We start from the raw sequence: 24,109 nt of genomic DNA, 5'->3' as shown, positions 1-24,109 counted from the left end.
TACACCATATGTGTCATTTCAAAGTGTTGATGTCGTCACTATTATTCTACAATGTGGAAAATAGTAAAAATTTAGAAAAACCTTTGAATGAGTAGGTGTGTCCAAACTTTCACTGGTACTATATACATATATTTTATATATTTTTTGCATCTGAAAACCTGGCCCGCGGGCCGTCAGTTGGGGAACCCTGAATTAGGCGTTTATAGCAGTATCTATTCACTGCATGGTGGATCTGTGTGCTTGTCTGCTAAGAACCCTGTGTTGCTGCTTGGCACTCTAATTTAAATGATTTAGATTTTTTAATAAAGAATGAATAATGCTGACATTAATTTAAAAGCGACCAAATCAATCCTGATAAAAATCTGCTGACAAACCGGTGCCGTTTGCTGCACAAAAAATAGCTTACTCTTGCCTGCTGCAATAGGAGACCATCATGGGATCCATTTTATTGACAGATTTCAATGGTCTCGAACATTTGTCACATGACCAGCAGACACACATTGCTCTTGACACACTGTCACTCTCTCGTATACCAAGCAAACACTAAAGTCAACCAATGGTGTCGGAGTATCATAGTCACACAGATTTTCAATGGCTCGACGTCAACGGCTAGATCGGGTTTCATTAAAATCAAAAGCGAATGGGCTGGCAAAATCGCCATTTTGTGATTCGTATCATGTGCAATGACCCTGTCTTTGAGCGCCAATGCCTTTAAGCATGCTGCAAGTTCATGGCTTTATTATTCACAGCAAATTTACTCATTTGTTTTCCAATTACACTGGTGTCCCTGCTAGCAGAAAGCATGTCAGCTTCGTTTACATGAACATGGTCTCCGCCAGCTAACTAGCAGGTAGAGGCATTGGCTGCTGCTGTTGGAAACATTTTCGTAAAAGATGAAGGGTGACCAGCCATTTAACTTGTTTTACTCTGCTTTTGGAGTTTCTTACGTGTCGTTGAAAGGGAAACCACACACAGAGTTTCACTTCATCTGGCAGACATTTCCACCCTAAGCTATGTGCAAAAATTCTGTATTCAGCAGTAAATGTGTGTTGGATAATTGAATGATGTGATGACGATGTGACTTTCTCCTGTAGCCAGCCAGAATTCTACTATTACTAACACAGTGGGATGTGATATGCTTTCAATATGACGCCATAGTTTCAGCATGGGGGGAGGAAATTAATACAATGCTTCCCACAGGAAAAAGTAAGCTGGTCCCTGACCCGTTTGGGCTGTCTTGCCAATTCATATGGTCATTTTGTCACATTGTTATAACAATGACTATAGGAGTTGGCAAGACGGCACAAACAGATCTGGGACCAGGCTAATGTTATCTCGTATCCACATAACAGTTGAAGATTAGGACTGAGGACTACTGGAGAGAAAAAGTAATGAATGGTGAAAAACAATGTAGAATCAATTTTTAACTCTAAATGTCAGTCATGAAATATGTGCAGGTCAATGAAAACACAGGAAGACTATATGAGAAAAACCAATGATCAAGCAGTGTCTAATTGAACCCAATGGGATTCTGGTAACAGGGAACAATTTGCTGGAACAGATCCACTTAGAACATGGCACAAGCATCAATTCATGTATTGACCTTTCAGTGCTATTAATAGATCAGCTCTTAAATTCATCGCTACGTGAACAGACAGCGTTCTCCTGTAGCTTTTGTGTGGTAAAATGCTATCTTAGGTTATCATCCATCTTCCACCCCTAATCATATCACTATTTGGTGCTGTTAGACAGAATATAGACACAATTATTTCACAAACTATTATTGCACAAACAAATCAACATTAATGGGTTAACTTGAATTTCAGCTTCAGGTTTGATATGCAGCACAAGTGCACCAAGATAAAGGTAAAGAACTACTGGAAATTGCTTCAGGTGAAACGGCAAGAAACAAGACCTCACAGCGAGGGCCTCAGATCTACATTCTGCTGAGCAGACAGACATCTCCTTGTCTTTCACACTGTGTGGACAGTTGATAAGGAGTTCTTGACAGCTAAAGAGAACTCCCTGTCAGCTGTCCAGATAATATGGAAGACAAGGAGATTACAGAGACCTATAGGTGGGCTGCTGGTTGATGGAGGACGATGGTAGACTGTTAGTCCTGAGACAGGCAGCTACGTACATGGAGTTGGATTCTAGCTAGAAATAAACACATTCTTGTTTCCATACTAGAACGTATTTATTACTTAACATGTATAAGGAATGTATATGTTAGGGGTCAATGAAGGGTCAAGAGGAACTAGGTGTGTGGAATGTTACTGAGAGAGAAAAGGGGAAGTGCGGAAAGTTAATATTCAAATATGTTATTGTTGAATATGAATGTTCCTAAGGAGGGAGGCAAAGGGCAACAGTCTAGTGTCAGTTGTTGATAAGGCAGGCCAGTTGCTGAGGAACCAGGACCATAAGGGATGTGGAACTCAACTCGAGATAAGGTCAACAGATGAAGAGAGAAGACACTGCTGGGAGGTGGGCCACAGGGGCCCACCTCACACACACACACACACACACACACACACACACACACACACACACACACACACACACACACACACACACACACACACACACACACACACACACACACACACACACCACACACACACACACACACCCATGATGGTCCTAGACTTAGGCAGGGCCATGCCAATACCAGTAAGAGGAACCTACTGTGTTTCTGTCTAACTAATGAGGAGTGTGTATCTTAGACATGCAAGGAGTTGACTCCGCCCAGTAGGAGTGTATAAAGATATGTGCTTGTATAAACATGTCTTTGTCTTTGCTGCTGTATGACCCAGTGGTGAAAAAAACTTGGTTTGAGCTGTTTCTAGTCGTCCATTTGAGTTTTTACTCTGTTCGTTCAGAACCTAATAATGGCCAAGTTACTGTAAACTTTTACTGTAAAAAGGCCGTTATAAATACACTTCTTGGATTGATTGATGGATTTATTTGTTGATTGATTGGTTAATTGTGCTAGTGCCTACCTTGGACAATGAGATGGACATTAGAGGTCTTGGACTGCTGTTTGGTCTGGATGGAGCATGTGTAGGAGCCCTCGTCGTACACATCCACTTTCTGGATGCGAAGGCTGTACTCCAGCTGGCCCTTGTTCACTAGGTCCACACGTGGGTCCAGCGACCACTTGTCCTCCCCAGCGAAGATGATGTTGGATCGGTTGAGCCAGGCAACTTTGGACACCTTATCATCCACGTAACACCTGGAAGGACAAAAAAGAGAGGAAATGTACCAAGTTACGAATCAGGTTGATTTGAAAACAAGTATCACCAGAACCGCGTGAAATTAATATTCAAATCTATGTACAGTACCAGTCAAAAGTTGGGACACACCCCCTCATTCAAGGGTTTTTCTTTATTCTTACTATTTTCTACATTGTAGAATAATAGTGAAGACATCAAAAATATGAAATAACACGTAGTAACCAAGAAAGTGTTAAACAAATCAAAATATATTTGAGATTCCTCAAATTAGCCACCTTTTGCCTTGATGACAGCTTTGCACACTCTTGGCATTCTCTCAACCAGCTTCATGAGGTAGTCACCTGGAATGCATTTCAATTAACAGATTGAATACCAAGTCCATATTATGGCAAGAACAGCTATCATTACTTTAAGACATGAAGGTCAGTCAATCCGGAAAATATTAAGAACTTTGAAAGTTTCTTCAAGTGCAGTCAAAAAACCATCAAGCGCTTTGATGAAACTAGCTCTCATGAGGACCGCCACAGGAAAGGAAGACCCAGAGTTGCCTCTGCTGCAGAGGATAAGTTCATTAGAGTTACCAGCCTCAGAAATTGCATCCCAAATAAATGCTTCAGAGTTCAAGTAACAGATATATCTCAACATCAACTGTTCAGAGGAGACTGTGTGAATCAGGCCTTCGTGGTCGAATTGCTGCAAAGAAACCACTACTAAAGGACACCAATAAGAAGACGAGACTTGCTTGGGCCAAGAAACACGAGCAATGTACATTAGACCGGAGGAAATCTGTCCGCTGTGTCGCTGTGTCTTTGTGTGACGCAGAGTAGGTGAACTGATGATTTCCGCATGTGTGGTTCCCACCGTGAAGCATGGAGAAGGAGGTGTGATGGTGTGGGGGTGCTTTGCTGGTGACACTGTCTGTGATTTATTTAGAATTCAAGGCACACTTAACGAGCATGGCTTCCACAGCATTCTGGAGAGATAAGCCTTCCCATCTGGTTTGGGCGTAGTGGGACTATCATTTGTTTTTCAACAAGACAATGACCCAACACACCTCCAGGCTGTGTAACAGCTATTTGACCAAGAAGGAGAGTGATGCAGTGCTGCATCAGATGACCTGGCCTCCACAATCACCCGACCTCAACCCAACTGAGATGGTTTGGGATGAGTTGGACTGCAGAGTGAAAGGCAGCCAACAAGTGCTCAGCATATGCGGGAACTCTTTTAAGACTGTTGGAGAAGCATTCCAGGTGAAGCTGGTTGAGAGAATGCCAAGAGTGTGCAAAGCTGTCTTCAAGGCAAAGGATGGCTACTTTGAAGAATCTCATATCAAATATATTTTGATTTGTTTGACACTTTTTTAGTTACTACATGATTCCATATGTGTTATGTCATAGTTCTTATGTCTTCATTATTATTCTTCAATGTAGAAAATAGTAAAAAATAAAGAAAAACCCTTGAATGAGTAGGTGTGTCCAAACTTTTGACTGGTACTGTACGTCTATTGGATATAGGGAGAGATCACTATACGTAGTGACCAAAGATAAGCGAAGGATTAATTATTGGAATGAAAATGACTCCTAATCCGAGGCATCTCTGAGGGATTGCTGCACTTAAAAGGATACTTCAGGATTTTGTCAATGAGGCCCTTTATCTACTTCCCCAGAGTCAGATGAACTATTGGATACCATTTATATGTCTCTGTATCCAGTATGAAGGAAGTTTGAGGTAGTTTCGTGAGGCAATGCTAACTAGAGTTACCGCAATGACTGGAAGTCTATGGGTATCTGCTAGCAGTCATTGCGCTAATGCTAGTTAGCAATTGCGCTAGCGCTAGTTAGCAACTTCCTTCAAAGTGCACACAGAGACATAAAAATGGTATCCACGAGTTCATCTAACTCTGGGAAATAGATTTGTCAAAATCCCTGAGGATCCCTTTAAGCTCTTTTCGATCTCTCCAGTTCTCCCCGCTTTGCTCTCTCTTCTGATAAATATAGAATATATACCATTTAGCAAATGTTTTTATCGAGAGCGACTTACAGTCATGCATGCATACATTTTACGTACGGGTGGTCCCAGGAATCGAATCCACTATCCTGCCGTTGCAACCACCATGCTCTACCAACTGAGCTACAAAGGACCACAAACATATCTAGGTGACCAATATTGGTTTTCCTCCTGATTAAAAAGGACATCAGTATCCTCTTGTTTAGCTCGGCTTGTTGCATGCTGTCAGAGCATTACACCGTGTATAAGTATGATGTCTACGACTGTGTGTTAGAGCGCCTGCTTAATGAATAAATGTAAGGGGACGTCTGAATCAATGAGAATGGATATAATGCATAATATAACCTGGCAGACATATGCCGAAAATGCTAATTGATAACTCAGCCACTCGACACAGTATATCGAGTATATTCAAAACAGAAAGTGAATTAGTCGGGGAGCAGAAGTTGTTTCACAATGACTCTAAGGGGTTCTCAAATGCAGTAGTGTCACTACTCTGGCCTTTCCTATCGAAGGAGAGGTGGCTTATCAGAAATCTAGGACGGTTACCACCTTAATAACTGGGCCCGTATTTGTAAAGCGTCTCAGAGCAAGAATGCTGATCTAGGATCAGAGTTGCCCAATCATGAATAAGATTATATTGACAGAGGAAACCTGATCCTAGATCAACACTGCTACTCTGAGACGTTTGATACATATGGGCCCAGGTTCTCTCTTACTTATTCACAGATGTCTACAACCCATTCGGGAAGCAGAGTGGTGCAGCGGAAGCGTGCTGGTCCCATAACCCAGAGGTCGATGGATCAAAACCACCCTCTGCCAGAAGAGTTTTAGGGCTCCCGAGTGGCGCAGCGGTCTAAGACACTGCATCTCAGTGCTTGAGGCATCACTACAGACACCCTGGTTCGAATCCAGGCTGTTTCACAACCGGCTGTGATTGGGAGTCCCATAGGGTGGTGCACAATTGGCCCAGTGTTCTCTGGGTTTGGCCGGTGTAGGCTGTCATTGTAAAAAATAAATTTGTTCTTAAAAAAACTCCCCCCTCCACAGGCAAAACCTAATAGTACCCAACACCTTTATCTGCCAATAGGAACCCTTTCTAACCCTCTGCTCTCCAATCAGAGACACCCTGGACTCCCTGTCAGGTGAGCAGAACTACAGTGGGAGCACATCAGTTTCCTCATCGTGCTTCACAAACCCTCCGCAAGCCCCAACGCTCCCTGGTCACCGCATGCAGGGCGCCAGCCAAACCTTTTTCCTGTTCAAACTAACAAGCGGCTGCCCTAGAAGGCAAGCGGCTCCTGCCTCCCTCTCTCCCTGTCTCTAAGCAACCTCTGCTTTGGCGAGCGGCAGGCAGGTGGTGAGGATGACAGGGGTCTGTTGGGTTTGACGGATGCCTGTGCTGCTGAGCTGAGCTGGGCCGCGGCCATGCTGCAGGGTTCACCGTAGGGGAAGCCCACAGCTCACAATACAGGCAGCAGAGGCATAGTGGGAGACTAATGAGAGGGGAGACGTGCCAGGCTCTGGCAGACAGCTACTCCCCCTGTACTCCCTTCATACTCCCCCCCAAGCAGAATGGACTGGACTGAACCATGCTGAGGTGGTGTGAGGGGGTGGTGGGAGGCACAGCTGCTCTACAGGCAGGACGCAAAAAACTGAAAACAACCAGCTCACTTACATAATCACAGATGCTCTCTCTCAAGCGATCGATCAACTTGACGAAACCCCCTGTAACACTGTTTTGATTAAAATGATGGAGAATTATGTTGGCTGATCATGGGCTAACTCCCCTTCTCCTTCGGTTTGTGAGGGGTCTGTTCCTTTTACAAGTCGTTCTGTTTGCATGTAGCACACAGTGGAAAAAAGCAGCAGGCAAATCAAAGCCAGGTCATATCTTTTCCCCTTACAGCATTTCCTCGCCCCAGATACGTTCTCGGTAGCAGGTTAAGAGTATTTCCGGGAAGGTGGCAGTAATCTCCAAGGACATGGCTTAGAGGGAACAGTGCATTTGTTTAGAAACTAGGAGGAATAGAAAAGCCCTTGGTAGGTACAGTACAGAGCAGACGGCCCTCAACGGATGCCAGATAAAAATGTCCTGTCTTTAGAGGACTAAGGATTTCACACGTTCATAAACAACCAGGTGATTCATTAGCCATGTTGGTGTATAGTGTACATAATAATCAATTTACTAATTAATTTCACACATCTGCCATTTAGAAAATTCGGGTAATTTTACAGACCCAAGGAACTCCAGATATACTGTTGAATCGACACAAAAGACGAAATTAAGCAAAGTGGGTTCAAACACAAATCATTATTATTCTCGTAAAATTGTGTTGACACAGTTTATTGTGAGGGTCACATTAATTGGTTTGATTCAAAAGGAAAGTGTGATGTTTTTGAGGGTTGTTTATGAAATCCACAGAGTGCCAATGAAGCATTTAAAAGAAAAATTATGAGGGTGAGAAAAAGTATCCTTTTATTCATAGACCTAAAAGGAATTGATATCATTACGGAAAAAGACACCAATGCCCTCTGGACCCGAATCTAGCCCATAGGGTGAAACCTGCAGGAAATCAATTTATTCTAGATGCTACAAATATAACTAACTGTACAAGTAAATAAACCCACAGTGGCAACAGAACACATGTTGTACAATGAAGAAAAGGAAGAAGTGGGGAGAGAAGAAACAAAAAAAACATTGGAGGCTGCTGGTTATCTGAGGATGCTCCTTTCACTTTTTGGTACCTCCTTTGAATTCCTTTTTCCCAGAACACTTAGTAAATTCTCCTCAACATGATTCACTCAGAACAGCTCGCAGAGGAAGAAGCTGTGTGCGTGTGACATATACAGTATGCATCTGGAAAGATTGAGACCCTCTCCTTTGTCTTTGGGCAGGATTCCACTACAAAGCCTCTAAATAGCCACAAAACATTGGAATAATTTCCCATCATGCTCCGTTCTTGCTCTCCTGGTTCACATACATCACTGTCTGAATAATCAGTCAACTAGGAGATTATTATTTTGAGATGAATCCTTACAGTACAGTGACTGTTGGTTTATCTGTATTGCTAAACTAGTTGTGGAGGTGAGAAAAGATTGCTTGAACATAACTGTGGGATAGATGGTACCTCTGAGAATCCTAGTCAGGGGGATGTATGGAAATGGCATCCTGCTTCGATTAAACCTCCTGAGATGCTCTCTCTGCACATTATGCCTCATAACTGAGGATAAACCTGAGATAAGCAACCTCTTCCCTCACAGTAAATAATAAATGATATACATTAGAAAATAATTTGCTGTAAAACGCCCTCTGTGTAATCCATAGGGAAAACACTATTGAGGACATGTTAATACTGTACTGAGAGGAAGATAATGTAAAGCAAAGGAGGTATGGCTTCTAGACAGCAGGGGTACTGGAGTATGCCCCTGTGAATGATTTGTACTCACTCTACATCGCTGTAATGCTGTGGCTCTATCAGCACAGACCTCTCAGCGGACCCTATGAGGCCTTTGCAATAGCGCTCTCTCTGCTGCTTGTGGCCTTGAGGGAGTGCTAAAGGTTAGATTGCCCTGGCACAGAGGCCTCTAATTACCAAGACTTGACAAAGCACCTGTCATCTTGTATAAGAAGACCACTCAAGTCTTGGTATGAATCGTAATACTGTTGAAATTGCTTATTTACAGTATTACTTGTCTGGAAAGTTAAGAGGTTGATAACTACAATGACCATCCGCTCCACATTCTGAGTGGCTCTGAAGAGGTTGTGAGTTGCATCTGACGTTTTTATGAATACACTCCAAGCTTGATTGATAAGCTCTATTTTTAAATTGTATAAGCCTAACGCTGCAATATGTACAGGTGAAGTCGGAAGTTTACATACACTTAGGTTGGAGTCAATAAAACAAATTTTTCAACCACTCCACAAATTTCTTGTTAACAAACTATAGTTTTGGCAAGTCGGTTAGGACATCTACTTTGTGCATGACACAAGTAATTTATCCGACAGATTGTTTCACTTATAATTCAGTGTATCACAATTCCAGTGGGTCAGAAGTTTACATCCACTAAGTTGACTGTGCCTTTAAACAGCTTGGAAAATTCCAGAAAATGATGTCATGGCTTTCGAAGCTTCTGATAGGCTAATTGACATCATTTGAGTCAATTGGAGGTGTACCTGTGGATGTAAATCAAGGCCTACCTTCAAACTCAGTGCCTCTTTGCTTGACATTCATGGGAAAATCAAAAGAAATCTGCCAAGACCTCAGAAAAAAAATTGTAGACCTCCACAAGTCTGGTTCATCCTTGGGAGCAATTTCCAAATGCCTGAAGGTACCACGTTCATCTGTACAAACAATAGTACGCAAGTATAAACACCATGGGACCACGCAACCGTCATACCGCTCAGGAAGGAGACGCCTTCCTGAGCGGTATGAACGTACTTTGGTGAACGTACTTTGGTGCGAAAAGTGCAAATCAATCCCAAAACAACAGCAAAGGACCTTGTGAAGATGCTGGAGGAAACAGGTACAAAAGTATCTATATCCACAGTAAAACGAGTCCTATATCAACATAACCTTGAAAGGCTGATCAGCAAGGAAGAAGCCACTGCTTCAAAACCGCCATAAAAAAAGCCAGACTACGGTTTGCAACTGCAGATGGGGACAAAGATCGTACTTTTTGGAGAAATGTCCTCTGGTCTGATGAAACAAAAATAGAACTGTTTGGCCGTAATGACCATCGTTATGTTTGGAGGAAAAAGGGGGAGGCTTGCAAGCCGAAGAACACCATCCCAACCGTGAAGCACGGGGTGGCAGCATCAGTCGGAAGTTTACATACACCTTAGCCAAATACATTTAAACTCAGTTTTTCACAATTCCTGACATTTAATCAATTTAATCAGTTAGGATCACCACTTTATTTTAAGCATGTGACATTTCAGAATAATAGTAGAGAAAATGATTTATTTCAGCTTTTATTTCTTTCACGGGGCTGGCAGCATCATGTTGTGGGGATGCTTTGCAGCAGGAGGGACTGGTGCACTTCACAAAAAAGATGGCATCATGAGGCAGGAACATTATGTGGATATATTGAAGCAACATCTCAAGACATCAGTCAGGAAGTTAAAGCTTGGTCACAAATGGGTCTTCCAAATGGACAATGACCCCAACCATTCTATCAAAGTTGTGGCAAAATGCGTTAAGGACAACAAAATCAAGGTATTAGAGCCCTGACCTCAAGCCTATAGAAAATGTGTGGGCAGAACTGAAAAAGCGTGTGCAAGGATCCTACAAACCTGACTCAGTTATACCAGCTCTGTCAGGAGCTGGTATAAGGAAGCTTGTGGAAGGCTACCTGAAATATTTGACCCAAGTTAAAAAATGTAAAGGCAATGCTACCAAATACTAATTGAGTGTATGTAAACTTCTGACCCACTGGGAATGTGATGAAATAAATAAAAGCTGAAATAAATCATTCTCTCTACTATTATTCTGACATTTCACATTCTTAAAATAAAGTGGTGATCCTAACTGACCTAAGACAGGGAATGTTTACTACAATTAAGTGTCAGGAATTGTGAAAAACTGAGTTTAAATGTATTTGGCTTATGTGTATTTAAACTTCCAACTTCAACTCTAACTTTTTGGGTGACCCGATCAAATTTGCATAGACATGTTAGTTATAGACCTGTCTTTTTCATTGAAAGCAAATCTAAGAAACGGTAGATCTGTATTATGTGCGCGATTTCTATGCTTCCCATTCTTAACTTTCATCCTTTCGGTTTTGTACACCAGCTTCAAACAGCTGAAAATAAAATATTTTTGGTTATTGAATATATATTTCACAGCAGTTTAGATGGTACAATGATTCTCTACACAATACTTGGTTGTTTTGTCACAAACTGAAATTAGGTGAACTATTAGAATTTTAACAACCAGGAAATGGCAGAGCGATTCCAGCATAGTGCACCTTTAATATCTAAAGTGTCCACTACTTTCAACCTTGGGGTTGCTGTTTTGTCTGTCTGTGTCAGCTGTAAAAAGAAATACTTTTTAAAAAAGCATTATAAAGTGGTTGTTTCATCCTGCACATCATCTGCCCACCATCATACCCCCATCGAGTGTAATCCAAATGAAAGGCTATTCACCTCCCAGTCTGGACTTGGAACAACAGCCAATGTTTGTCTCTACTCCCAGCCAACCAGTCCTGGCTCTGCCAATCAAAGCCCAACAGAATTGTACAGCAGTTCTCAAGTTTGAAGGTCCGCTAAGTTTAATTCGTGATAAATGTCTTTACTGTACACAGTCATGACAACCACAGTAAAACATCCAGTAAAAGGTTAGACTGTTTGTTACCTAGTCAATAGCAACAAGACAAAGTAGTCTGCTCTGCCCGACAACAGTGTTGTGTTATTTATTTGTGTTCTGCTAATGCAACGGTCTTTAGGTCCAAGGCAGAGAGCTACCTTGATTAATAAGTAAAGGATTATTAATACATTAAATGTTATAGCGCTCCAAATATCTCCATAATTGTGTGAATTAATTTAACATGCGTACATTAGCCTAATGGGTACATGGTTTATGCAGAGTTCTACATCCTTGGTTAAGGTTAATTTTTGATTACATTATAAGTGCTATGATTATACACTTTCCATGTTTAAAGCATTTAAGTTTTGTTACAGGCTATATCTTTAACTGAAAAACATTAAACAATATCTCAGGTACGTAAAAAATGAAACAACGTCAGTTGAAGTGATGATTTGTAAAGTACGACATTCCTTTGAGTGTATATGATTAAAGTCACTCATCGCAGCCTTGACAGTGTGACATGAACAAAGAAAGATTGCTTGTATGAAAAAGTGGAGAAACCGAGAGCTAAGATTTGTACTAAACTAAAGCATGGCTGTGGTTTAGAAAAAAATGTGTTCTGCAGTCGACGTTTAAAGGACACATCTGATATCCCTCAAAATGCCTCATCTCCAAATCTGAAAGGTGCATAGATTGGGAGGAATAATGAGCGTTGTTGGTAATGAATGATCCATCCAGCTGTACATTATATACCCCCACTATTTCAGCCACGGTATATACGAGCTTACAGATATTCCATTAATTGCTTTCTGTCTGAGGAGGACAGAGGAAGGGGTGGTGTGGCACTGTTCCATGAGATTACACCAAGACGGTCCTGATGTGTAACTGCAAGAAAAAGTGGTTTTCCGTGCTTGGATTCATGCTTTCTCTCACTATGAAAGAGTGGAAAGCACAAGGAATATTAATAATGCAGTGAAATGCATGTCTGCCACAAAATAATACACACGATGGAATAAATAAAAAAAATTCTCAGGCCAATAATTAATCACAAAGGTGTCGACGCTCACAGTAAACATTTTCTGGGTGGAAATCTGTCTTCCTGCAGGTTAGACAAGGAGGAAGTGAGTTTTTCAGGACAGATTTGCCCCAAGTTGCCACCCAACACACTACAACAGATTGCCTCAAGACAAACCTACCAGTCACCCAGATGATTACTGAGAGAGCAACCAGTTAAATTACTCTGAAGTTGCTGATTTTTATTTCAGTTGATGGCTGGCGTTGAAGCACTCGCTCACTTCAAGTGAAAAAAAAAAACATTTTGTGTGGCTCAGCGTTGCCAATTTCTTGCTGTCACAGGTAGCTGGGAATTGACTGTGGAACATGCAGCATATCACTTTAAAGTGATGGGGGAAACTGGTAATCGCTTTGCGCTGGCCACATGCTCCTGTCGCCTCTTATAAGAACCTTGTTCACTCAGGAGAAATCCTTAAACCTAAACGCACTTGGAGGGAGAAGACACTGAGGATTCGCCCACCATTGTCTCGCTAGCCCTGGCTCTGGAGTGGAGTGGTGTAACCATGGACCATAGATTACAGACACAACCCAGGAGGTTTCTGGCACACACCATTACACCATATGCATCAACAACAAGGTGAACCTGGACCGGAACCATCATAGTAATCAATTGAGACAGGCCGCTGGTGTTTGGATTGCTTTGGGTAACTGTTGTTACATCCAGAAAAGGTTGAGATTGTTTCTATGGTAACGAATTGCGTCAGACATGCGTCTAAACCATATCTGAAAGGTTTTTTACAGAGGTGCAACTTTTAAAACCAATGTATCGCAGAGAGGTTGGGAAATAATCATGCTAACAGGAAATGCAGTTTGTGAATGTGAAGAATTGACAATAACATCCGCAAGACATTACAGTGTTTATAGATGTTGGGTTGAAGAGTTGAAGTATTGTCTGTTATTATGTTAAAAGTAGACCTAGTTTACACTTGTGACCTTGGGACTATAAGGTTCTACCTGCACAAAGAACACTTCTGAACAATTGAGCATCAAAGTTTTCACATCACAGATCTCAGAACTGTTTTGTAGTGAATTCTTCTTTATAACCCATTAAGGTCCTCACCTTAAAGGCATCTAAAGTGCAGAGTATCAAAACCCTGAGACATCTGTAAATCAATTTGGGTTCAACCATAAGGTTCTATCTGACACTTCTGAATTAGACATGTTCAGTTTTTAATAAAATTGTAGCTATTTGAATACATAAATGACAGAATAACACTATTCTACCAAGATAGAGTCAGAACACATCATCAAAGACATTATTAAGAAATGTATTATGATCATGAGACGAATTCCTGTCATCACTGAACAACGATGTGACACCATTATGTCATGACGTTGCCCTCTCTCTGGGAACAGGGAGCACAGTTGACCCCCTCCCCCTTGCACCATCCCCCTACCTACCTCTCCCTACCCAGGCCCTGTGAAGGCGGTCGTGAAATTCTAAAGGAGAATGTCCTGCCGCATGGCCCAGTTGAGACAGAGAGGGGTTTCATAGAGAGACAAAGGAAATTCTTCCAACTCACAGAATTGGGGAACCGAACGACATTTATGTTCTGGAGAAGGTATAAAAGATCGGTGAAGAATCCAGCTACGAACTGGTCCGCTTGGTACAATTTTGTGATACCCATTGGAGACAATAGTACCATATTACCATACTAAGGTTTATATAATAGCCTCAGCTATGGGACTTGCATCTAAATGGTTGTATACAATGATTTAATAAGATTAAAGCTATTTGGAATATGTTACATTTACATTACATTTAAGTCATTTAGCAGACGCTCTTATCCAGAGCGACTTACAAATTGGTGCATTCACCTTATGATATCCAGTTGAACAACCACTTTACAATAGTGCATCTAAATCTTTTAAGGGGGGGGGGGGGGTAGAAGGATTAATTTATCCTATCCTAGGTATTCCTTAAAGAGGTGGGGTTTCAGGTGTCTCCGGAAGGTGGTGATTGACTCCGCTGTCCTGGCGTCGTGAGGGAGCTTGTTCCACCATTGGGGTGCCAGAGCAGCGAACAGAGTTCGTTGAGAGAATGTTGAGAGGCTATGTACTGATGTTAATGTGATAGAATTGTATTTCTGTTCAAAGCTTAACTCAGTCATCGGCACGCCCCCAGGGACACAGACAAGACCTGGCGTCATGAGACAGCCTTTTTCTGTCATTCCGAATAAAACCCCCACCCAGGGTTACTTTCTTCAGACCAGGCCTCCACTCCATTACGAGTTGGCCAATAGGTTTGACCCTGCATCCCTCTACTTAACTTTAACCATACCACGTGGTTAAACTTTTAGACTATCGATACCGACAGAATAATAACAAGTCTTTGATATTAATTAATAGTCTGCAGCTAGAAATTCGATCATTGAACGCGAAGACCGACGAAACATTCATTCTATAACGACATTAATGAATGTCGCTTTGAAAGATCTATTCTAACCGAGAGAGAGAGAACGCGGACAAAAACTCTCCAACAGGACAAAAACTCTCCAACAAGGATCCCGACGACACACTGAGCGTAAATATTTATTGATTGCAATTGTTCCCGAATGAGTGAGCGTTCATGTGCAAAGGTTTAGCATATCAATTGTTAATATTTATCAACTCTGTAGTGTCTTCTCAGCTGCCCTTTATGACCCTTTGTTTTAACAAGACACCAGCCATGCCGGTTTAGCCCACTAGGGCACATTACTCTACCAATTCTTTGTGACGATAATTACTGTTTGTATACTTTCTGTGAATTACTTTGTTTAGTAAATAAATGATTTTAAGACAGTTGATGTTTTGATGACTTAGTAAAGGCTGGGTTCGTGCAGATAAAACAATTTACGACGTTTGGAATGAGACTGGACGCGAGGTAAAATACACTATTTAAACCAGAAGATAATCGGCCTATACTATAATATAATATATAATGTTATAATATAGGAAAGTTATATTAGGAAAATTATAACTTTGTAATCTGATTATTTTCCTTGGTGCCCCGATCTCCTAGTTAATTACAGTTAAATGATTAATCAGTTTAATCGCGTAATAATAATAACAGGGAGTTATTTTGATAAACATGTCTTCAGTTAATGGTGCCCAAAGACACAACAATTATTTACTTTTAAGATTTCTGACGGTGTTGTTTTTTGTTGTTGCTTGTGTCCCATTATTGCTGGCTAGACTAGCCTAGACCATACTTAGAGACGGCAAAGATGTGTTTTGATTGCTCCGTCTGTATTTGTTCAGGCTTGTGATTGGATAGCTGATAGAGCCTTATGGTGCCCAGTTCAAATGGGTTTATACAGATAGAACTTTCTAGTTTTGATGTATTTTTTCACTTAAAATGTACTTTTTAAAAAATATAACTTTACAGACATGTAGAACAATCAAAAGATCAATTATATGTGACCAACTCATTTTTGGAAGATTTTGTTTTCATATATAACCTTATATTCCGAAGGTCTCGCACTCCCGATATCTCAAGCATGGGAAGCTGCAACTGGATGATTCTATACATTGAATTGAATTATTAGAATTGTACTGTAACGGAACACATTATGCAACCAATGGCACCAATCCATACTTTCCCCTCCCGTAGACAATGTGATATATATACCTCAGCACAGATACAATATAAAAATCCTGGAACACAGGTGTCTGGTGAATCACATAAGTGGCAGTTCTTTGTATAGCCTATGTAATTTGCGAGACATTGTATGTTGTGAAGGTGAAGGTGCATGTCAGAAGTATAAAGTGAATCAGTGATGAAAGAGTTGTGTGTGTGTGGGAGACGTGAGAGTGGGATCAAGAAATGACTGTGTAATAGTCATGACATGGGTTGGTGATGAGAGGGACTGTGTGTGTAGGAGCTATTCTTATGGTGCGTGTGTGGAAGAGAGCACGTGTGTGTGTGCAATGCGAATGTGCGATTTGCTGGTGTCAGTGTGTACAGGAGCAGCTGTGGGGGTGTGTGTGTTGATCCTCTGAGGGACAGTGTGGGACGGTGATGTGAGGGACAGTCGTTTGAAGGTGAACTTGAGGTTCAGAGAACTCTCAAACAGCTCTATGATGGATTCGGGAGCGCAATTTAAAGCACTTCTACCGCCGAGTCCAGTGCAAAGAGAGCCGTTAATCACCATGACAGTACTGTGCTTTATGCGTCAACAGGAGGGGAAACAGTGGCAGAGAGACAAGGACTTCACAGGGTAAACTCCTAGAACCGGTGACTTCTATTTTGTTCTCTCTACTTTTTCAGAGTGAGAAGGCAATAAGCAGCGTTTGACCAAAATCAAATATTATGTACAATAATAGCTGGTACACTGTCCACGCAGTAAAACGGGCACATCTCTCTACCAAAATTAACGGGAGATACCAGGTCTAAGAATTCTGATATTATGTTAACCCCCTTATAGTCAAAACCTTGATTTTATTTTGAAAAGATGTCTGGATCTCCTATTGAAAATGCCAAACTTCAGTGGTAAATAGGTACAGTCTTTTTAAATATCATGTTGAAAGGATCTCTAAAAAAGTTAACAACCAGTGTGCCATAACAACTCATATTTCAGGTGCAGAATACAGCTGAGAACCTGGAGGCTGTGTGGTGGGGTGGAGAATAACAATGTGACAAATCACATCTCATTTGGAACCAAGCCTGTTTCCTCCTCTGGCAGCTACAGTCAGCAGTCCTGGGATCAGTTCAGTCCTGGCTGGAATATTGGATCTTTTCATTGCTGCTGACTACATCTCAAAGCAGCATGTCTATGAGCCTAGAGTCTCATCCTTAAACTGCCACTGGTTAGTACCTCTGTACCTCTGCCTTGTTCCCCTATTCACTTTAGGAGATAAGAAAAACTATGAATAAATATAGCCCCATTTACAACATCAAGACAGCCCAAAGGTGCCACTCGCCGATCAGTATCTGAGAGATATGAGAAGCGACCGTTCTTTTCTAGGTGCTGTGCCTAGATCGATGAAGGGTTCCTTTTGATGTCAATTTACATTTCGGTGATGGGGCTTTGAATGGAGACCCTGACAGGGTACATATTGAAGTCAGGAGCAGGGATCTCAGGCACTAGGCTGATCAGCCTAATCTTCCCCTGAGAACGCTGGGAATTGGATTTATCATCAACGCGACACCTAATCCTCCAGGGGGGCCTCGCTCTCCCTTGCGCACCCCCCCCACACCTTTAACTTTACTTGTTTCGAAAGTAATTACAAAGAGAAATGTTTCTACCAGGAGAGAGAAGGAGAGGCTCGCTATTATCCTGGCGTGCCTTCTTCGAGGTGTCTGACACCGGCACCTATTCTCCATGTTGCCAGCGCTTGCGTTTGAACTAGTTTGAGAGGCTGCAAAGGCTGCTGTCAGCCCCTCTCCCGTGCTGCATTATTAATGGGAGACTGTTGTGTATGAGGCACCAGCCAGCGAGTGGCTTGGTCCTCTGAGGCGAGGCAGAGCGTCCAGAGCTGATTACCAAGCCTACTAGCCTGTGTTGTGGTGGCAGCTGGACGGCTTCAGCATTCACGCCACAGGCTAATGAAGCATCCAGCGGCGTAGCCATGTTTGATTAAGCCATCACAGAGAGCGTTTGCCAGGCCTAAGAGAGATACACAAAAAATATATAAATACAATAATATGTTGTATTGTCACATACACCGGAAAGGTGCAGTGAAATTTGTTGTTTTACAGGGTCAGCCAGAGTAGTATGGCACCTCCAGAGCAAATTAGGGTTAAATGCCTTGCTCAAGGGCACATCAACAGATTTTTCACCTTGTCAGCTCAGGTATTCGAACCAGCAAACTTTCGGTAACTGGCCAACACTCTAACTACTAGCTTACCTGCCGCTCTCATGAAGGACTTGGATGGGGAATGGCTTGGAAAATGGTAATTCAACAAGCGATGAGTGGGTGTACATTTACAAAACAATATACACTGCTCAAAAAAATAAAGGGAACACTTAAACAACACAATGTAACTCCAAGTCAATTACACTTCTGTGAAATCAAACTGTCCACTTAGGAAGCAACAGTGATTGACAATAAATTTCACATGCTGTTGTGCAAATGGAATAGACAACAGGTGGAAATTATAGGCAATTAGCAAGACACCCCCAATAAAGGAGTGGTTCTGCAGGTGGTGACCACAGACCACTTCTCAGTTCCTATGCTTCCTGGCTGATGTTTTGGTCACTTTTGAATGCTGGCGGTGCTTTCACTCTAGTGGTAGCATGAGACGGAGTCTACAACCCACACAAGTGGCTCAGGTAGTGCAGCTCATCCAGGATGGCACATCAACGCGAGCTGTGGCAAGAAGGTTTGCTGTGTCTGTCAGCGTAGTGTCCAGAGCATGGAGGCGTTACCAGGAGACAGGCCAGTACATCAGGAGATGTGGAGGGCAACAACCCAGCAGCAGGACCGCTACCTCCACCTTTGTGCAAGGAGGAGCAGGAGAAGCACTGCCAGAGCCCTGCAAAATGACCTCCAGCAGGCCACAAATGTGCATGTGTCTGCTCAAACGGTCAGAAACAGACTCCATGAGGGTGGTATGAGGGCCCGACGTCCACAGGTGGGGGTTGTGCTTACAGCCCAACACCGTACAGGACGTTTGGCATTTGCCAGAGAACACCAAGATTGGCAAATTCGCCACTGGCGCCCTGTGCTCTTCACAGATGAAAGCAGGTTCACACTGAGCACATGTGACAGAGTCTGGAGACGCCGTGGAGAACGTTCTGCTGCCTGCAACATCCTCCAGCATGACCGGTTTGGCGGTGGGTCAGTCATGGTGTGGGGTGGCATTTCTTTGGGGGGCCACACAGCCCTCCATGTGCTCGCCAGAGGTAGCCTGACTGCCATTAGGTACCGAGATGAGATCCTTAGACCCCTTGTGAGACCATATGCTGGTGCGGTTGGCCCTGGGTTCCTCCTAATGCAAGACAATGCTAGACCTCATGTGGCTGGAGTGTGTCAGCAGTTCCTGCAAGAGGAAGGCATTGATGCTATGGACTGGCCCGCCCGTTCCCCAGACCTGAATCCAATTGAGCACATCATGTCTCGCTCCATCCACCAATGCCACGTTGCACCACAGACTGTCCAGGAGTTGGCGGATGCTTTAGTCCAGGTCTGGGAGGAGATCCCTCAGGAGACCATCCGCCACCTCATCAGGAGCATGCCCAGGCGTTGTAGGGAGGTCATACAGGCACGTGGAGGCCACACACACTACTGAGCCTCATTTTGACTTGTTTTAAGGACATTACATCAAAGTTGGATCAGCCTGTAGTGTGGTTTTCCACTTTAATTTTGAGTGTGACTCCAAATCCAGACCTCCCTGGGTTGATAAATTGGATTTCCATTGATTATTTTTGTGTGATTTTGTTGTCAGCACATTCAACTATGTAAAGAAAAAAGTATTTAATAAGATTATTTCATTCATTCAGATCTAGGATGTGTTATTTTAGTGTTCCCTTTATTTTTTTGAGCAGTGTATTTTTGTGAGAAGGAAATAGTTGTGGCTTTGTCAATACACATTGCATTTACAAAAACTTAAATATAATTATTTTAGATTATTCAAATAAAATACAAATAATGATAAGGAATTATTCTACCTGATAATGTGGTGAAAACTCCCACTGGAGGTTATATTATGAATTTTCATCAGTGTCATGATTTTATTCACAAGGACTTGCATTTCATATTCCTTGGCAACAAATCAAATGGCTAAAAAACTAACAACAACAAAAAGGTTTAATCACGTTGAGGCTCATCTCAGCATCTCTGACTTCCACAGGCATGTTTACATTGATGTCATTCAGCATGTAGGAGGGGAATTAAGTGGTGTAGGTCTCCAAAACGAATGAAATGGCCCCAGGTGTGCCCAAGGACACGTTCTAGAAGCTTCCCAGAGCTGTGTGGTCTATAGGTTTGTCATGCATCTCATGACCCAGACATAGGGAGAATTATTTACATCAAAATTAGATGGTTGTCCTATACTTGCATATTTTGTGTTTTTCCAACAAATGGAACCAAAATGTCGAACCGTGAATGTGTTACATTTAGCCGCTTATGTTACAGTCTGAGAAAGACTTAAGTATTCTTCTCTTTGCATTTTGGGTAAGGCTTTTGATATACTTCACATCCCCACCCACTTCCCTAAAACCCTCCCTCATTCACATCTGGCAACCATAGTTTATAGAGCAGATACCATACAGCTCATTCCCCTACTTCCCATACTACATGTATGAGCTACTCCAAATGTAATTACAGACCATTATATCAAATTTTCTGGTCTACTCTGGTTTGCGTGTCTCAATCTGGAAATATACTGCATTGCCACTAACAGTACTACAGTGCATTCGAAAGTATTCAGACCCCTTCCCTTTTCCACATTTTGTTAAGTTACAGCCTTATTCTAAAATTGACTATTTCCTTATCAATCTATACACAATACCCCATAATGATAAAGTAAAAACAGGTTTTTATAATGTTTTGCAAATTTCTAAAAAACAACAGAAATATTTTAACATAAGTATTCAGCCCTTTGCTATGAGAATCGAAATTGAGCTCAAGTGCATCCTGTATCCATTGATCATCCTTGAGATTTTTCTACAACTTGATTGGTAAATTGTGGTAAATTAAATTGATTGGACATGATTTGGAAAGGCACACACACCTGTATATATAAGGTCCCACAGTTGACAGTGCATGTCAGAGCAAAAACCAAGCCATGAGGTCGAAAGAATTGTCCGTAGAACTTTGACACAGGATTGAGTCGAGGTACAGATCTGGGGAAGGGTACTAAAACATTTCTGCAGCATTGAAGGTCCCCAAGAACACAGTGGCCTCCATCATTCTTAAATGGAAGAAATTTGGAACCACCAAGACTCTTCCGAGAGCTGGCGGCCGGCCAAATTGAGCAATCGGGGGAGAAGGGCCTTGGTCAGGGATGTGACCAAGAACCAGATGGTCACTCTGACAGAGCTTTAGATATCCTCTATGAAGATGGGAGGACCATCCAGAAGGACAACCATCGCTGCAGCACTCCACCAATCAGGACTTTATGATAGTGTGGCCAGACGGAAGCCTCTCCTCAGTAAAAGGCACATGACAGCCTGCTTGGAGTTTGCCAAAAGGCACCTAAAGACTCTCAAACCATGAGAAACAAGATTCTCTGGTCTGATGAAACCAAGATTGAACTCCTTGGCCTGAATGCCAAGCGTCACGTCTGGAGGAAACCTGGCAGCATCCCTATGATGAAGCATGGTGATGGCAGCATCATGCTGTGGGGATGTTTTCAGGACCAGGATCGAGTCAGGTTGAGGCAAAGATGAGCGGAGCAAAGTACAGAGAAATCCTTGATGAAAACCTGCTCCAGAGCATTCAGGACCTCAGACTGGGGTGTAGGTTCACCTTCCAACAGGACAACGACCCTAAGCACACAGCCAAGAAAGTGGCTTCGGGACAAGTCTCTGAATGTCCTTGAGTGGCCCAGCCAGAGCCAGAACCCGATTGAACATCTCTGGAGAGACCTGAAAATAGAGGTGCAGCAATACTCCCCATCCAACCTGACAGAGCTTGAGAGGATCTGCAGAGAAGAATGGGAGAAACTCCCAAAATACAGGTGTGCCAAGCTTGTAGCGTCATACCCAAGAAGACTCATACCCAAGAAGACTCGGTGCTGTAATCGCTGCCAAAGGTGCTTCAACAAAGTACTGAGTAAAGGTTTTGAATACTTATGTAACTGTAATAATACGGGGTATTGTGTGTAGGTTGATGATGGGGGGGAAAAAAAGATTTAATACATTTTAGAATAAGGCTGTAACTTAACAAAATGTGGAAAAAGTCAAGGGGTCTGAATACTTTCCGAAGGCACTGTAGATAGCTAGATGCTACTGAGTCTGGGTGTGTAGGAACCTTCTAACGGTTATTTTCATCACCACTGCCACTGAGTTTAGGTTAAAGTGTTGATTAATCAAGTTACGTGTTCTGAGCCAATCACACAGTAGAAGTATAATCACCTACAGTACAGGCTGGATGACTGACTGAATACATGACTGGCGAAGATGAGCACATCTAGTATTCATTATCACTGGGATAATACCGTCCAAACACTTGCTATCATTAGGATTGTTAACACATTTGTCATTGCCCAGACTGGCCTCAAAGTTAATTTACTTAATGTATGTATATTACATTCTTTAACAGCACCAGCTGCCTCGCGATAAAGCGTAATGTTCTCTGTTGGCTTGATAAAGCTTTTTTGTCTTCTTGACTCATCCTTCTCAAGTGAATCCCTTCCTATCCCTCCTCGAGATTGTTTTTATCTTATAGCTGTACCCTCTGGACCCTGAAAACACAGCAATGCTATCGATGTCTTCCCTCACCACGGGCCATCTAAAATCCCCATAAGATTTGACTTAAGGGGAAGTCACTGTTAAGATGGAAGAATTCCACCCACTCAGACAACAACATGAATAACTCAGAAGCCTTTTCTGAATTTGACTTTTTCTTCCCCCATCTTCGTTCTAGCCAGACTGTACTTCAACCACATTAGTGGTTGTTGTTTGCTGCCACTTTTAAAGCAAACAATGCAGGAAGACAGCTGTATTTTATTTTGTTCTTTTGCACAGATTAAAGCATTAACAGAGAAGGCGACCAGCTCCAAGCATGAAATCTTGTTTGTTCAAAACACTGGCCCTCTTTGTGCATCTGAGGCGGTAACCCCGGCGTGGAGAAAGAAACCAATGGATTCGAGTGACCACAATCGCCCTGCATATTTCCAATGCATTTAAATGGGTTTGTTGCTGTCAGTCACGGGGTGTGAGAGATGTCTTTCATTTTGTTCGAGGTCTGTGTATCATTTGTCTTCCACTGCCGTGAGGAAAACGACGCTGCAGGTAAAACAACTTAATGTGTGCCAGTGAAAAGAGGCTGGTGAGAAATGGGGCCCAAGTGTTATCACTCTGCGCAGGGATGACAAGGGGAGACGCTTTTTCAGGGCCAATCTCTCACATGTCCTCGGGGCTGGTGTGAAGCAGAACTGCAGATGACTCACAATTAGCATTAGCATCCTTTGCTTTGGGTATAGCAGCCCGCCGCTCGCCAAATGTATGGAGAAAGAACACGTCTTTAGATAATCTTTCGTGTTGGCAGTGAGTGGCCTCCTCCCAGTGATAGGGGGAAAACAGCAGTCAGTTAAATGTTGAATTAGCTCCAGTGCACTGGGCGTTGTAAGGCCAGACAAGGCACCCCTGTGCAGAGAGCTGCTCAGCCTCACAATGAGAGAGACAGGCACATTCAAAACATGTTTGCACATCAATTCCTCTCCCGAAGACTGATGCGGCTATGGAACGTACACCGAGCGGCTTTCCTGTAGAACACGATTAACTATTGTAATCAATGCGTGGTTGTTCGGTGGTGTTCTGGTATGGCTCTCTGTTTACAGTATAGTACGTCAACTCTTTGGGCTGTTCTCTCGATTGACTGGGCTCTAGTCATGATCAC

The 24,109-nt window shown here is 42.5% G+C and overlaps 1 protein-coding gene across 2 annotated transcripts in view; it reads right to left on the bottom strand.

Annotated features, from left to right (window-relative positions):
• Positions 1-24,109, bottom strand: part of LOC106612642 (limbic system-associated membrane protein) — a 510,786-nt gene that overhangs the window by 40,464 nt on the left and 446,213 nt on the right. For both annotated transcript variants that reach the window (XM_014213995.3, XM_014213994.3), the window contains one exon: positions 3,000-3,232. In XM_014213995.3, coding sequence (XP_014069470.1) covers positions 3,000-3,232 — 233 coding nt within the window. The remainder of the gene's footprint in view (positions 1-2,999; positions 3,233-24,109) is intronic.

This window comes from Salmo salar, chromosome 09 (assembly GCF_965601325.2).
Source record: "Salmo salar chromosome 09, fSalSal1, whole genome shotgun sequence".
Lineage (NCBI taxonomy): Eukaryota > Metazoa > Chordata > Actinopteri > Salmoniformes > Salmonidae > Salmo > Salmo salar.
Note: the sequence above shows the minus strand (reverse complement) of the source record. Positions and strands in the feature narration are given on the sequence as shown.